General features: G+C 43.6%; 2 protein-coding genes across 2 annotated transcripts in view; both read left to right on the top strand.

Annotated features, from left to right (window-relative positions):
* The window catches only part of smox (spermine oxidase), a 29,229-nt gene extending 13,676 nt beyond the window's left edge, over positions 1-15,553 (top strand). Inside the window, exons 4-7 of the mRNA XM_055923822.1 lie at positions 5,683-5,856; positions 7,243-7,993; positions 13,168-13,328; positions 14,976-15,553. Coding sequence (XP_055779797.1) covers positions 5,683-5,856; positions 7,243-7,993; positions 13,168-13,328; positions 14,976-15,125 — 1,236 coding nt within the window. The 3' untranslated portion in view covers positions 15,126-15,553. The remainder of the gene's footprint in view (positions 1-5,682; positions 5,857-7,242; positions 7,994-13,167; positions 13,329-14,975) is intronic.
* Positions 15,554-15,660: 107 nt separating this feature from the next.
* si:dkey-37g12.1 (atrial natriuretic peptide receptor 1) overlaps positions 15,661-17,250 on the top strand; it is a 33,849-nt gene continuing 32,259 nt past the window's right edge. The window contains exon 1 of the mRNA XM_055923820.1: positions 15,661-15,816. Coding sequence (XP_055779795.1) covers positions 15,753-15,816 — 64 coding nt within the window. The 5' untranslated portion in view covers positions 15,661-15,752. The remainder of the gene's footprint in view (positions 15,817-17,250) is intronic.

Genomic DNA, 17,250 nt, shown 5'->3' with positions numbered 1-17,250 from the left:
ATGTTGGAAAAGCATTCCTGGTGAAGCTGGTTGAGAGAATGCCAAGCGTGTACAAAGCTGTCATCAATGCAAAGGGTGGCTACTTTGAAGAATCTCAAATATAAAATATAATTTGATTTGTTTAACACTTTTTTTTGGGTTACTACATGATTCCATATGTGTTATTTCGTAGTTTAGATGTCTTCACTATTATTCTACAATGTAGAAAATAGTAAAAATAAAGAAAAACCCTTGAATGAGTAGGTGTTCTAAAACTTTTGACCGGTAGTGTATCTTCATACTAAACCATCTTTGGTAATAATTAGTGAGCTGCAACATACAGTGTGAACAACGCTTTTATCCTGATTTCATGTGTGTCAGTCTGCATACCTCTATGTCGTAAACTCTTGTATAATCCATTTCCAAGATGCCAATCACTTTGCAGTGTTGCAGCAGCATCAACACAGCAGAGGTACGCTATGCATTAGGCTAACCCCCACCGTGCATCATTACAGCAGCACGAAACGCTTATCCCTTCCCATGTATCATTACATCTGCGCTAAGCACTAATCGCCACCGTGCCTCTGCCTGGAAAGCAGCATAATTAACTAAGCAGTAGGATTAGCATTCCGAAGCTGACTTGCTTGTCTTGTTTAACATCAGGATTTGAGGTACATAGAAATCCTCTCTGTTTAGATCTAATGTTTCATGGACAAGAAATCGCTTTACAATTATGTGTCTTTGAAAATGTGTTTCTTGAGGATCCCATTTCAACCGGAGGCTATTTTATATTGTCAACAAAGCTGTGATGCATCCTGGGTCGCGTTCATTAGGGCACGCAACGGAAATGTCTTTTAAAGTTTTGCGAAGGAATTTTAAAATTTAGTTTTCAGATTGGCCCTCCCTGTTTCAGTGTTTTCTTCCGTTTGCTGCCTAATGAACACACGCCTGGTCTTTGTATGCAACAACGTTCCACCAGGGAGGTAAGACGAGATGATAAGGTTATGTAATTGAATATCATGTCATATTATCACATGACCTTTGTGGTTACAATGTAACTTAGTGCAGCAATGGTAAACATAAACATTCTGATTCCATGGAAAAAGAATGTGAGCTTCACTCTGGGACAGCTAAAACAGTCATTTGAACTGCTCATGAATAATTATATATATATTTTTAAGTCATGCCCCCCTCCTTCCTTGATTTTTCCTAAATAAGTCTATATAACACACTGTCGTTGTTAGAATCTTAATACCACTAACATACAGTGGTTTGCGAAAGTATTCACCCCCTTGACATTTTTCCTATTTTGTTGCCTTACAACCTGGAATTAAAATAGATTTTTTGGGGGGTTTGTATCATTTGATTTACACAACATGCCTACCACTTTGAAGATGCAAAATATTTTTTCTTGTGAAACAAACAAGAACTAATACAAAGAAATATCCATCGTTCCTTCAATGCTGCCACCACCATGCTTCACTGTGGGATGGTGTTCTCGGGGTGATGAGAGGTGTTGAGTTTGCGCCAGATGGCCAAAAAGCTCAATTTTAGTCTCATCTGACCAGAGTACCTTCTTCCATATGTTTGGGGTGTCTCCCACATGCCTTTTGGCGAACTCCAAACGTGTTTGCTTATTTTGTTCTATAAGCAATGGCTTTTTTCTTGCCACTCTTCCGTAAAGCCAAGCTCTGTGGAGTGTACGGCTTAAAGTGGTCCTATGGACAGATTCTCCAATCTCCGCTGTGTAGCTTTGCAGCTCCTTCAGGGTTATCTTTGGTCTCTTTGTTGCCTCTCTGATTAATGCCCTCCTTGCCTGGTTCGTGAGTTTTGGTGGGTGGCCCTCTCTTGGCAGGTTTGTTGGGGTGCCGTATTCTTTCCATTTTTAATAATGGATTTATTGGTGCTCCTTGATGTTCAAAATGTTCAAGATGTTCTGATAGTTTTTATAACCCACCCCTGATCTTTACTTTTCCACAACTTTGTCCCTGACCTGTTTGGAGAGCTCCTGGGTCTTCATGGTGCTGTTTGCTTGGTGGTGCTCATTGCTTAATTTTGTTGCAGACTCTGGGGCCTTTCAGAACAGGTGTGTACAGTCGTGGCCAAAAGTTTTGAGAATGACACAAATATTAATTTTCACAAAGTCTGCTGCCTCAGTTTGTATGATGGCAATTTGCATATACTCTAGAATGTTATGAAGAGTGATCAGATGAATTGCAATTAATTGCAAAGTCCCTCTTTGCCATGCAAATGAACTGAATCCCCCAAAAACATTTCCACTGCATTTCAGCCCTGCCACAAAATTACCAGCTGACATCATGTCAGTGACTCTAACATTAACACAGGTGTGAGTGTTGACGAGGACAAGGCTGGATATCACTCTGTCATGTTGATTGAGTTCGAATAACAGACTGGAAGCTTCAAAAGGAGGGTGGTGCTTGGAATCATTGTTCTTCCTTGGTTATGTCACGTTCTGACCTTAGTTCTTTTGTTATTTCTTTGTTTTAGTATGGTCAGGGCGTGAGTTATCTATGTTTGTTTTTCTATGTTGGGTTTTTCATTTGGCCTGATATGGTTCTCAATCAGAGGCAGGTGTTAGTTGTTGTCTCTGATTGGGAACCATATTTAGGGAGCCTGTTTTCTATTGTGTTTTGTGGGTGGTTATTTTTTGTGTCTGTGTGTTCCACACGGAACTGTTTCGGTTTTCGTTCGTTCACTTTATTGTTTTGTATTTCAGTGTTCAGTTTGAACCATTAAATATTCATCATGAACACTTACCACGGTGCGCATTGGTTCTCCTCTCTTTCTCCCAACGAAGATCGTTACAGGTTACCTGCAAGGAAACACGTGCCATCATCATCGCTTTGCACAAAAAGGGCTTCACAGGCAAGGATATTGCTGCCAGTAAGATTGCACCTAAATCAACCATTTATCGGATCATCAAGAACTTCAAGGAGAGCGGTTCAATTGTTGTGAAGAAGGCTTCAGGGTGCCCAAGAAAGTCCAGCAAGCGCCAGGACGGTCTCCTAAAGTTGATTCAGCTGGGGGGTCGGGGCACCACCAGTACAGAGCTTGCTCAGGAATGGCAGCAGGCAGGTGTGAGTGCGTCTCACACACAGTGAGGCGAAGACTTTTGGAGGATGGCCTGGTGTCAAGAAGGGCAGCAAAGAAGCCACTTCTCTCCAGGAAAAACATCAGGGACAGACTGATATTCTGCAAAAGGTATAGGGATTGGACTGCTGAGGACTAGGGTAAAGTCATTTTCTCTGATGAATCCCCTTTCCTATTGTTTGGGGCATCTGGAAAAAAGCTTGTCCGGAAAAGACAAGGTGAGCACTACCATCAGTCCTGTGTCATGCCAACAGTAAAGCATTCTGAGACCATTCATGTGTGGGGTTGCTTCTCTGCTAAGGGAGTGGGCTCACTCACTATTCTGCCTAAGAACACAGCCATGAATAAAGAATGGTACCAACACATCCTCCGAGAGCAACTTCTCCCAACCATCCAGGAACAGTTTGGTGACGAACAATGCCTTTTCCAGCATGATGGAGCACCTTGCCATAAGGCAAAAATGATAACTAAGTGGCTCGGGGAACAAAACATAGATAATTTGGGTCCATGGCCAGGAAACTCCCCAGACCTTTTTTAAATTTAAATTAACCTTTATTTATACAGTTTATTTCTCATTGAGATAATATCTATTTTCCAAGAGAGACCTGGTCAAACACACCTTAATCCCATTGAGAACTTGTGGTCAATCCTCAAGAGGCGGGTGGACAAAACAAAACCCCACAAATTCTGACAAACTCCAAGTATTGATTATGCAAGAATGGTCTGCCATCAGTCAGGATGTGGCCCAGAAGTTAATTGACAGCATGCATGGGCGGATTGCAGAGGTCTTGAAAAAGAAGGGTCAACACTGCAAATATTGACTCTTTGCATCAACTTCATGTAATTGTCAATAAAAGCCTTTGGCACGTTTGAAATGCTTGTAATTATACTTCAGTATTCCATAGTAACATATGACAAAAATATCTAAAGACACTGAAGCAGCAAACATTGTGGAAATTAATATTTGTGTCATTCTCAAAACTTTTGGACACGACTGTGTATGTATATATATATATATTTAAACATTCACCCCCCTACATGACACATATGTATTTATACTGTATCAACCGTGACTTTGCGTCCTTGAAAAGCGACCTCGAAAAACACTATTATTATTATTATTATTGCACACAGTTATGTGGTTACAACACTCTCATACCTTGGTAGAATCTCATCGCCCACACAGACTACGGAATAGGTGGATGGCTTTGGCTTCAAGACATGGCATGACTCATGTCACATATGTTTGGTCCTATATCAACCAAAGATATTCTGTGGTAGCCTATACATGGGCAGAAAACCCCCAGGCTACTGAATGAATAGGCGGACTCCTTTCGGCTACTTTACTGGTTGCCTACCATAGATCTTATTTCCCAGTGCCAGTGGTGTTTACCTTTTGTAACCCGGCACTCCCTTGGAATGGTCCCCGGGCAATCACCAGTCTCGTGACTAACGGCTCAGCTCCAGTTCCCTCCACCCTCTTTGTTCAGCTCACCGTTTCACTTCATTAGATAAGACACCTTCACGGTTGCACCGTTTCTGACGGCACAGACATGGCTATATCCCAAATGGAACCATATTGCCTATACTGTAGTGCTTTTGACCAGAGCCCTATGGGTCAAAAGCAGTGCACTAAATAGGGAATAGGGTGCCATTTGGCGTCATCCCAGGTATTTACTGAGAAATGATATGTGAAATGGTGCGCAGTAATAGTCGATGAATTACTTGTTTGTTTTTAAAACAGGCCCCATTTGGTACCAGGCCATTACCAATTGTGTTAAATTGTTGTAACTAAGTACCAGAAAGTCTGAATTAAAACAACATAGTTTCCTAGTAAATTCCATGTAAATACCAATGGAAATAGTGCTACCAACCTTCACTGTGTGACCTGTACAATGAGTGGGCAGTTCCTTCTAAAAGAGGTGTGTGCTTTGGATAAAGAGTTCTGTCATGCGTGTTGCTATATATCCTGTATTGTAGAAGTCACAGGCCTCAGAAGAAAGTGTGGAAACATGTGAAACAATCCGTTGTTGAATAATGTACTAAGTTCCACCGTCCCATGCAGCCATGCCACGGTGTTAAAGGATGTCATACATTCTCACCTGGCTGCACCCTTTAAAGGGCAAATTTGGCATTCAAACAACCACAAAGTGATCACCTTACAGATTACCCCTTTAACATTTTAGAAGCACCCCAGTAGATTCTGAATGTTCAGACTCTGTTATAGCCACAGTAGCAGGGACACTCTATGCTATTTTGGATTGCTTGGCTGTTGGATAAGGTAGTAGCAAAGTACTGCCTATCTATACCAATGAAACTCTGGGTTGTCCAGTGTAGAACCAGAATGAAAACAGACTGGTACCCAGTCAAACCCTGGCTACGTCCCAAATGGCATCCTATTCCCTATATAGTGCACTACTTTTGACCAGTGCCCTAATTGCCATGGTCAAAAGTAGTGCACTATAAAGGGGAAATGGTGCCATTTGGGATGCAGACCCTCTGCACATTTCATTACTGCTTATACCATGGCCGTCAAACTCATATTTCTCTCCCCTCTTGCCATCCGCCCCACCCCTCTCCTCTCCTCCCCAGGTATACGAGCTGACTCAGGAGTTTTTCCAGAATGGGAAGCCTGTGTGTGCTGAAAGCCAGAACAGCGTTGGGGTGTTCACGAGGGACGTGGTGCGCAAGAAGATCACGCTGGACCCCGACGACTCGGAGAGCACCAAGAGACTCAAGCTGTCCATGCTCCAGCAGTACCTCAAGGTGTGTGTGTTTGTGTGTCTGTGTGTGTGTGTGGAAGGTGGGTAGAGATGGGGGTGTGTGTGAATGTGTAAGGGGGGGGGGGTCCTTCTGAGAGACTATAAAAGATGCTAGAGCTCTAGTTAATGATTGGAATACATTAACTACGCAAACATTATGCAAATCAAATAACGTTTCCTTCTAGGTATGTAAGATTGCTCTATGTGTTCCAAGAAAACCAGTTTTAAAAGTCGTTGCGGAAGGCATTACTTTCTATTTTTCCATATTAAGTCAACAGTGCTGTGTTCTGAATCACTCATCTCTGGAGAGAATTGGTGCACCTCTATGGCCTCGCGCACAGTTCTGGTTCAAGCCAGTTCTTTATACGCAGATAAATGACTGAAGTAGCGCATGTGATGCTCCTGCTAGGTTTAGACTTGCACTCTCACGCAAGTCTCACACAATACAAGAGTTTATGGCATCCTTTATGACTCAACTGAACCAGCAGGTCAGGAAATCAAGTGTAAATATTGGCGGCAGGTGGCCTAGTGGTTACAGCTTTGGGGCAGTAACCGAAAGGTTGCTGGATCGAATCCCCGAGCTGACAAAGTACAAATCTGTCATTCTGCCCCTGAACAAGGCAGTTTTTTTAAATATATTTTTTTATTTCACCTTTATTTAACCAGGTAAGCTAGTTGAGAACAAGTTCTCATTTACAACTGCGACCTGGCCAAGATAAAGCAAAGTAGTGCGACACAACCACAACACAGAGTTACACATAGAATTAAACAAGCTTACAGTCAATAACACGATGGAGAAAAAAAAGAAAGTCTATATACAGTGTGTGCAAATGGCGTGAGTTAACCCCCGGGCGCTGTCGATTATGGCAGCCCCCCGCACCTTAAATGCGGAAGAGACATTTCAGTTGAATGCATTCAGTTGTACAACTGTAGGTTTCCCCCTTTCCCTGAAACTCTGGCTGATGATAGCTTTAGCTACATTATCTTGTTTATGTTAGCAATAGCTTAATTTAGCGTAGCTCCATCGGTGATCCTTGCTCCTTGTAATTATACCCAATAACTCATTGGATTCAAATGAGTGTTGATCACTTGAAACAAAGTAGTTACATTTGACCAGAATTGAACAGACTTATTTGTCTGTGTTTCTATACGATACAGCCATCGTCTGGTTCCTCTTTAGGTTTCTTCCATCCACTGTTCCGCTACTTATTTGCTCTCTGGGCTTCTAGGCTGGGTTATTAAAAAGAGCTTAAATACATTTGACTGATTGATTGATGATTTGATTGATTGATTGAAAAGAGGTGGAGAGTTGTGAAATCAGCTGATAAAGGAGCTCAATTTGATCTGAGTCAAACTGACTTTGTTTGTTTGTATGTGTGTTGTCCTTCAGGTGGAGAGTTGTGAGAGCTCGTCCCCCAGCATGGACGAGGTCTCGCTGAGTGAGTTCGGCGAGTGGACGGAGATCCCAGGGGCCCACCACGTCATCCCGGGAGGCTTCATGAAGATTGTGGATCTCTTGGCGCAGGACATTCCGTCCCGCATGATGCGCCTGGGGAAACCCGTCCGCCGCGTCCACTGGAACTACTCCGCCCAGCAACAGGAGGAGATCGCCCACGGCGACAACAACAATCGGCACGACGACGGCGACCATAACGACGACCAACGTTGCCATGGTGAGCCCAACCCCAATCCGGGTCACGCGTACCCCATCAGCGTAGAGTGCGAGGACCTCGAGTCGCTCCCCGCCGACCACGTGATCGTAACCGCCTCGCTCGGCGTCCTCAAGAACCGCCATGAGGCGCTCTTCTCACCCTCGCTGCCCGAGGACAAAGTCCTCGCCATCGAGAAGCTCGGCATCAGCACCACTGATAAGATTTTCCTGGAGTTCTCCGATCCCTTCTGGAGCGCCGAGTGCAACAGCATCCAGTTTGTGTGGGAGGACGAGGCTCAGCTGGAGCAGCCGGTCTACCCCGAGGAGCTGTGGTACCGTAAGATCTGCTCATTTGACGTGCTGTACCCGCCCGAGCGCTACGGCCACATGCTGAGCGGCTGGATCTGTGGCCAGGAGGCGCTGCTCATGGAGCGCTGCGACGACGAGACGGTGGCCGAGACCTGCACCAAGCTGCTGCGACGCTTCACAGGTCAGTGTGCATGTCTGTGTGTTTGTCATTGTGACGTTGACATGCGTCCGTTGACAGTGTGTCTGTGTGTGAGTGAGTGATGTACAGCAACAATGGGAGTTTTCTGAATCGACCCGCAGCTTTTATACATTCTAGCGCAAACACTAGATTTCAGCTACTCAAGGTCTCCGTTGATGAATCAAATCATGTGTTCTTGGAGTGAGGACCACTGACCTAAATAATTCACTGAGATAGGCCATCAGCATTCCCTCACTGAGTATGAATCATGCTCTGTGCTTCAACTCATTGTTACGCACACCTCTAGGAAGAGGGAACGCAACACCCTGCTACAACTCAACTCCCCGTGGTATGGACTGTAGGTGCGAGTAAGGATGACAAAAGGTCGAGAATTGTACCATTTACAAGGAATTTATTCCGTCACACAGTAATTTTGGGGAAAAGGGGCTGGACGGAACCAAGGTAAATATCAAAGCCCCCTCTCCTACCTTACCTGCCTACCCACTACTTACCTAACTTAGCACCACCTGGTGCGCTAACCAAAATACAGGGGGTGGTCTGCCCGGGTCTTTCCTAGTGGGCCTAGACAGTGAATATACTACGGGTATATGTATGCCCGCGGGCCTCTTGCCTAAGCACTCCCTAGGTGCCTTCCCCTTCCCGCCCTGGGAACAAATGAAACAGAATTATCCAAATGTAATTAAACAATTTCAAGAATCAAAAACAGTTCTATTAGCACACACATACCTCAAATCAGCGGCTACAAAAATACTTAACAAAACCTGTCTCTGAGCCACAACCAAGACAGGACATCAAATCAGCTCTCTCTCAGCAACAACCACAGAACATAACCATCGCTGTTCGCAACAACCAACATAATGACCCTCAGCCATCAACCTTCTCTCTCAGCAATGATCTCTCTGCTGAACAATAGAACACTGGTTTTTATATAGCTTCAGAAGGCATTGGTAATTGGAGACAGCTGCGTCCTGACGAGGGGGCGGGGTCAGCTCTCCAATTATCCATGGAGTCGACCAATCAGCTGCTTGGGGGGAATTTCAGGAAGCCATCCCGAAACACACACCTAACAAACCACAACACAGAAACTGGGGAACGTAACACTCATCAGTATAGGGCAGGAAAACTTTTACACACACACCACACACACTGTTACGAGCACACTGTAACCTTGAGGGCTGAATGAGTGCAACAATACTGTGCTCCCAGTGAGTCACGGTGACTCATTGAAGAGTCATTCCACTTATTTAGCCCTAGTGGGCCTCTAGGTATACATTAGATACAGGAAATGACATCATCATGTGACATCATCATTCCGAGCCTTGAGGTGTATGGCCTTTCCCAGAAGGGGGTTTGGGGGGCTGATGCTGAATGACTCACATAGATGTCTGGCAGAGTGGTGGTATTGAATGCATGTGCATCCCATAACAACTGGCCCAGGGTCAGTTTTAGTCACTGTGCTCTTAGTAGGTAGAGTAAGGATTGGATGAAGAAATGCTGATCCCACAAAGTTGTTAAAGGAGTTGCCTGTGTGTCGGCATCCCAGACATACAGGGAATATTCTCACAGAAGAGATGAGTGAGTCACTGCCATAGCTGCTCGACTGTATCAAGTTGTCTTTCACCCATGAACAGCCCCCTATTAAGAGTAATGGTGACAAAGAAACACAGCAAATTGAAAATGGCTGCAACTGTGGTCGAGACTCAGGGGTCTTTTTTAAGAGAGAACCTGACAGAAAATCAATTGTTTGATTCGACATGAGACGGGAAAAATTGCTCTCTTACTTTAAGGCCATATTAAGGTTCCCGCTCCCTGGAAAACACTGTAAATGATAGTGTAGACAAGACACACACAGTTGTCTTTGGGCTGCCCTACACCGTGAAGCAAATAATTACTATTGATAGAGATTAGAGGTCGACCGATTTATGAGTTTTCAACGCCGATACCGATTATTGGAGGACCAAAAAAAGCCGATACTGATTAATCAGCCAATTTAAAAAAAAATATATATAAAAAATAAATGAATAAATAAATATATTTTTTATAAATTTTATTTATTCATTTATTTGTAATAATGACAATTACAACAATACTGAATGAACACTTTTATTTTAACTTAATATAATACATCAATCAAATCAATTTAGCCTCAAATAAATAATGAAACATGTTCAATTTGGTTTAAATAAGGCAAAAACAAAGTGTTGGAGAAGAGAGTAAAAGTGCAATATGTGCCATGTACAAAAGCTAACGTTTAAGTTCATTGCTCAGAACATGAGAACATATGAAAGCTGGTGGTTCCTTTTAACACGAGTCTTCAATATTCCAAGGTAAGATGTTTTAGGTTGTAGTTAATATAGGATTTATAGGACTATATGTCTCTACACAATTTGTATTTCATATACCTTTGACTATTGGATGTTCTTATAGGCACTTTAGTATTGCCAGTGTAACAGTATAGCTTCCGTCCCTCTCCTCTCCCCTACCTTGGCCCTCGAAGCATCGTTACCCATCGCTCCACAAAAGCAGAGCAAGGGGAACAACTACTCCAAGTCTCAGAGCGAGTGACGTTTGAAACGTTATTAGCGCGTACCCCGCTAACTAGCTAGCCATTTCACATCGGTTACACCAGCCTAATCTCGGGAGTTGATAGGCTTGAAGTCATAAACAGCGCAATGCTTGAAGCATTGCGTAGAGCTGCTGGCAAACGCACTAAAGTGCTGTTTGAATGAATGCTTACGAGCCTGCTGGTGCCTACCACCGCTCAGTCAAACTGCTCTATCAAATATCAAATCATAGACTTAATTATAACATAATAACACACAGAAATATGAGCCTTAGGTCATTAATATGGTCAAATTCGGAAACTATCATTTCAAAAATAAAATATTTATTCTTTCAGTGAAATACGGAACCGTTCCGTATTTTATCTAACGGGTGGCATCCATAAGTCTAAATATTCCTGTTACATTTCACAACCTTCAATGTTATGTCATAATTACGTAAAATTCTGGCAAATTAGTTCGCAACAAGCCAGGCATATACCCTGACTCTACACAATTTCCCTAGTTTAATATTGCCTGCTAACATGAATTTCTTTTAACTAAATATGCAGGTTTAAAAATATATACTTCTGTGTATTGAGTTTAAAGGCGTTGATGTTTTTGTTTCGGTACACATTGGTGCATAGACAGTGCTTTTTTCGCGAATGCTCTTGTTAAATCACCCGTTTGACGAAGTAGCCTATGATTCAATGATAAATTAACAGGCACCGCATCAATCATATGCAACGCAGGACAAGCTAGATAAACTAGTAATATTATCAACCATGTGTAGTTAACTAGTGATTATGTTAAGATTGATTGTTTTTTATAAGATACGTTTAATGCTAGCTAGCAACTTACCTTGGCTCCTTGCTGCACTCGCATAACAGGTGGTCAGCCTGCCACGCAGTCTCCTCGTGGAGTGCAATGTAATCGGCCATGATCGGTGTCGAAAAATGCCGATTACCGATTTGTTATGGAAACTTGTTAATCGGCCATTCCGATTTAATCGGTCGACCTCTAATCGAGATTAGCCTTGTGGCTCTGTATAGCTTCAGTCTTTTTCATATTGACAGAGAAAATAGGTTAAGAGATATAAGAACGCTGTCCTGGTTTAGATAAAGGTGTGTGTGGAATTTGGTGTATTGCATGTGTGATTTCATGAAAGTTTCATATTTATAGTAATTTAATTTGAATTTGGAGCTCTGCCATTTCACCGGATGTTGTCGAGGGGTTCCGCTAGCCATAACAGTTTTTAAGGGATATAAGAACGCTGTCCTGGTTTAGATAAAGGTGTGTGTGGAATGAACATGAAAGACTTTTGACAGGGTCACCATCACGCTATAGACGGGTTGGTTGTTTAGCAGCAAAACCGACGCGTGTGCAACTATGGAGCAAAACGGACAGGGTTGGCTTTGAATGTTGACAACATGTCGTCTATATTTTGTCTCCAATGTTTATTGAAAACATAAATACATTTTCACAATGAGCACTTGTTGTCTCTTAAATACATTGTTACAGTGGCTGGTTAGCCAGCAAGCGAATTTGAGCCACATTAGCGTTGACATGTAATCAGTCTCAAAACAAGACAAGGTATCAAGAACAAGATAAAACTAGCTGAAATTAGCCACTTTCTATTTCCCCACATGGGAGTTTCTTGTCATTGTTGCCATCTAGAATCACAACAGCTCCAATTAAAGCATGCACATTGCTTTCGTGACGCTGTCAGCTAACTCATCTATGGCTGCGTCCCAAATGGCACCCTAGTCCCTACAGAGTACACTTTTATTTGGATCAGAGTCCTATGGGCCTTGTTCAAAAGTAGTGCACTATATAGGGAATAGGTTGCCATTTGGGATGCATCCCGTCTCATGGGTGAACAAAGGTCAGTATTGTGGCTGACAGTAAGTGACTGTTGTCCTCCTTCAAGGACCAAGTTATCCTCTGGTCAAGCCAGTTAGCTGACAAACAGATCATAGGAGAGTCAAGTCTAAGCTTAGCATATGTCACCGACCCGGGTTGCCATCACTTAATGATGACATCATAGGCTTTCCTGGACACACACACACGCACACCTCACTAGGTACTCCTCCCTATACAGCCAAGCCAACGGACACAATAAACCCTGTCTTCCGCTCTGAGCAATACTCGCTGCCTGCCCTCACATTGTTTACTTCGATAGGGAGTACCCCCTCACGGAAACTCATTAACCCGCACACTGACACACTCCCCTGATGTAGGTCACTTCGATTTAATCCCCTACGAAGCAGATTCATTACAGAAGGACTAGAGTGTGTATGGCCTCTAAGAGGGACCTTAGCTGATTAGAACCGATACAGAAGATTGGATTGGATGTGTTGGAGGATCACTTTTGGGAGATGGGTAGAGGATCACTCACCATGCATCGCCATTACCTTAGGAAACTTTCAATGGCTTATTTCCACCTGCGGAAGAGTTGTGTGTGTGTATTTGCGCACGCGTGTCTGTGTGTATGAGAGAGAGTGTGCTGGTGTGTGTTGATGTTTCAGTGTCCATCCAAAGGGTTTATATTGGACTGACCGTCATCACCATCCACCTCACTGGTCCTCCCTCTTCCTCCTTCTCTCCCTCGTTCAGGAAACCCCAACATTCCTAAGCCGAGGCGGATCCTGCGCTCGTCGTGGGGCAGTAACCCTTACATCCGGGGCTCCTACTCCTTCACCCGGGTGGGCTCCAGTGGGGGTGACGTGGAGAAGCTAGCCATGCCCCTGCCTTACACCAAGAGCACCAAGGCACCGGTAAGAACTGCATATGGATGCAGTCTTGGGTTCAAATACTATTTAGGGTATTTCAATTACTTTGAAAGAAATGTCAAAGTAAGTATTTTGACATTTTTTCTTTCGAAATGCAAGTAGTTGAATATTGGAATGCATTTGAAAATACACTTGGGAAGTATTGGCTTGTATTTGATAATACTCTTTAAGTATACAAATATTTAAATACTCCATGCGGTCAATGGCGTGCGTACTGGGAGCGGAGTCAGGTGCAGGAGAGTAGAGAGTTGTGAACAGGCGCACACTTTATTTAGGCAGGAGAAACCAACAGACGGACGCCACTGCATCGAAACCTCCATCCAATATGCCAAAGTGCAAAAACGCACAAACAGTCACAAAAATAAAGTACAAACAAATAAACATACCGCGTGAATATACAACACGGAATAAACGCACACTAGAAATGACACGTAACACGAAACAATCACACACAAGGACATGAGGGTGATAGAGGACTAAATACATGTAGTGTGATTGGGGAATGAAAACCAGGTGTGCAGGGAACAAGACAAAACAAATGGATAAATTAAAAATGATGGCTAGAAAGCCGGTGACGTCGACCGCCGAATGCCGCCCGAACAAGGAGAGGAGCCGACTTCGGCGGAAGTCGTGACACATGCATTTTAACCCAGGCCTGTTTGGTCCTAGGGCTATTTGAAAAATAGTTGTGTATATTTATAGGAAGTTATTTGCAAATACTTAAAAAATTGGCCACATTATTTGAAAACACTCCAACAGAAAATAAGTATTTAAATAACACGTACTTAAATATGCATGTATTTCAACCCAGACTGGATGTAGTGTATCAGCTGGGCCGTGAAAAGCCTTCCCCAATGACTAAGTGGTGTTTGTGGTATAGTATGTTAATGACAGCGTAATGAGAATGTATTTACTTTCAATGGTCTCTGTAGGCGTGATGCTTGTTTCCAGCCACAAGAAGAACTAGTAGCATGTTGTCAATGTGCCTGTCATCACTATGCCACCTAATAAGGCAGTAAGGGATGTGACAGTCACAGTGTTGGATCGATTATGATTCTTGGGTCTTGGCCAGCACCTGACGCATGCGTCCTTATCTTAGTGTGTGTGTGTGGTTCTGTCTATATGTGTGCGTGTGCGTGTCTACTGTGTGTGTGTGTGGCCACTTAAAGACTGCTAAAGGAGCAGTGTGACCTTCGAGAAATCCCCCTCTCGTCAAAAGTGTGACAGATCGTCACAAGCAGCCTTCTTACATATAGACAGAGCCTAAAATAGCTCCCCATGGCTGCATCTAAATGGCTCACTATTCCCTATATAGTGCACTACTTTTGCCCAGGGACCATAGTGCACTTCCTTTGACTAGAGCGCCATGTAGAGTATAGGGGGCCATTTGGGATGCAGCCCCATGGCTCGGAGGCAGTAATAGAGTTTGCATAACACATGTTGGGTCATGCCGACATTCACTGGTTTGTTAAGGTCTTGTCTTTTTTTCTCTCGCCCCTCTTCTCTATCTCTGCCCTCTCCCCTATCCACCGATCTCCTTCTCTATTGTATTCTTCTGTATGTCTCTTTTATCCTCTCCTTTTTCCAACCTCTCTCCTCGCCCTTCCCCTCCTCTCCTCTTTACCCTCTCAGCCTCTACAGGTGTTATTCGCCGGGGAAGCCACCCACCGGAAATACTATTCCACTACCCATGGTGCATTGCTGTCGGGACAGAGAGAGGCCACTCGTCTTACAGAGCTGTACCAGGACTTGCACAAAGAAACCACAAAGCCTAACATGTAAAACTGACTAATGAACCACTGACTAGTGACAAAAAATAAACAACTTGTGTTTTATGCTTTCTATATTTAAAGTTTTTTAGATTAAGTCATGCATGTAAAAGCATAGTAGGGGCATTAACAATTATAATGATGATAATGATGAATACAGTTTTTACTGTATTGTAGATATATATAGAGGGAGAGCGTGGTAGATTTGACCACTTATATGAGATGTACTGTAAAAAGGCTGCAAAGGGTGCCGTCATCTCTTGTTCATCAATCTGTTGTTTAAAAAAATAAAATATGGATAAGTTAATGTTTATATAATAACACGTCTATAATTTAACTTTTTTTTTTTTTGTAAGTGCCTTCTTTATTTAATGTCATGTTATTGAAAACAAACAAAAAATGATGGCAAGAATGAATAAACTTGTATATTAATGTGAGAAAGTCATGTTTTAATTGTAATACCATTTGAATGTGTCCCAGACGGTTCCAGTCGAGGACAGACATTGGCAGACGCTGACACTGTGTTCCTTAACTCGACCAATCATAGACGAAGACACTGAAGCACACTGTGTAACTGTGCCAAGGTAGCAGATGGCAGTGGAGCCTCAGTCAAGTCTTCACACCTCTCAGATGTGTTATTATGTGTGTTTGTTCTTTCCTTGTGTGCAAAATGAAGCGACGTGTTGTTGTGCGGGCTACATCAGGTATTTACCGTTGCAAAGAAATATTGGCTCAGTTAGCAGCACTAGATCTGAGGGATGCAATGCAACAAAACTGCGTCAGTTCCAATAGCATATTTACATGTGCAGGGATACTGGAGTGATGGAGGTATATATGTAAGGCAACAGGATATTAGATAAACCAGAGTAGCAGCAGCTTACATGTGAGTGGGTGTGTAGAGTCAGTATAAATGTATGTGCATATTATGTGTGAGTGAGCAAATGATGGAGTGAGTGTTTGTGTGTGTTGGGGTGAGTGTGTAGGGCCCTGTGAGTGTGCATAGAGACAGTGAAAATACTGAAATAAAAGGTCTGTGTAGCTATTTTGTTAGCTATTTATCAGTCGTATTGTTTGGGGATAGAAGCTGTTCAAGAGCCTGTTGGTGTTAGACTTAATGCACCGGTACCTCTTGCCATGCGGCAAAAGAGAAAATAGTCTATGGCTTGGGTGGTTGTGGTCTTTGACGATTTTCTGGGCCTTCTTTTCACACCGCCTGATATAGAGGTCCTGGATGGCAGGCAGCTCGGCCCCAGTGATGTACTAGGCTGTCCGCACCACCCTCTGTAACGCCATGTGATCGAGGGCGGTGCTGTTGCCATACCAAGCAGTGATGCAGCCAGTCAATATGCTCTCACTGGTACAGCTGTAGGACCTTCTCAGGATTTGAGGGCCCATGACACATATTTTCAACCTCCTGAGGGGGAAGAGGCACTGTCACGCCTTCACGACTGTGCGTGTGTGTTTGGACAATATTAATTCTTTAAGTGATTTGGACTTGAAGCTGGCTACCTGCTTCACTGCTGCCCCGTCGATGTGGATGGGAGGGTGCTCGCGTCCCTGTTTCCTGTAGTGCACGATCAGCCCCTTGGCCTTGCTGACGTTGAGGGAGAGGTTGTTGCTCCAGCACCACACTACCAGGTCACTGACCTCCTCCCTGTAGGCTGACTCATCGTCGCCGGTGATCAGGCCTACCACCGTTATGTCGTCAGCAAACTTGGTAATGGTGTTGGAGCCGTGCGTGGCCACACAGTCGTGGGGTGAACAGGGAATACATGAGGGGACTAAGCACACACCTTTGTGGTGCCCCTGTGTTAAGGGTCAGTGTGTTGGAGGGGATGTTGCCTACCCTCACCACCTGGGGTCGGCCTGTCAGGAAGTCCAGGTTCCAGTTGCATAGGGAGATTTTCAGACCCAGAGTCCTAAGCTTTGTGACGAGGATAGGGCTGCTGATTTAGGATCAGTTTTGCCTTTAAGATCACAAACAATATTACACGAACAGAGCGACCTGATGATCCTAGATCAGCACTCCTACTATGAGACACTTTATGAATACAGGCCCAGTGTTTGATTGTATTTGTCTTTAGAGTTTACAAAGGATATGACTGCCATCTACAGGATAATATGATGTACTGTATATG

This window comes from Salvelinus fontinalis, chromosome 5 (genome assembly GCF_029448725.1).
Source record: "Salvelinus fontinalis isolate EN_2023a chromosome 5, ASM2944872v1, whole genome shotgun sequence".
Lineage (NCBI taxonomy): Eukaryota > Metazoa > Chordata > Actinopteri > Salmoniformes > Salmonidae > Salvelinus > Salvelinus fontinalis.
The sequence above is the reverse complement of the archived record's forward strand: the minus strand, read 5'-3'. Positions and strand labels throughout refer to the sequence as shown.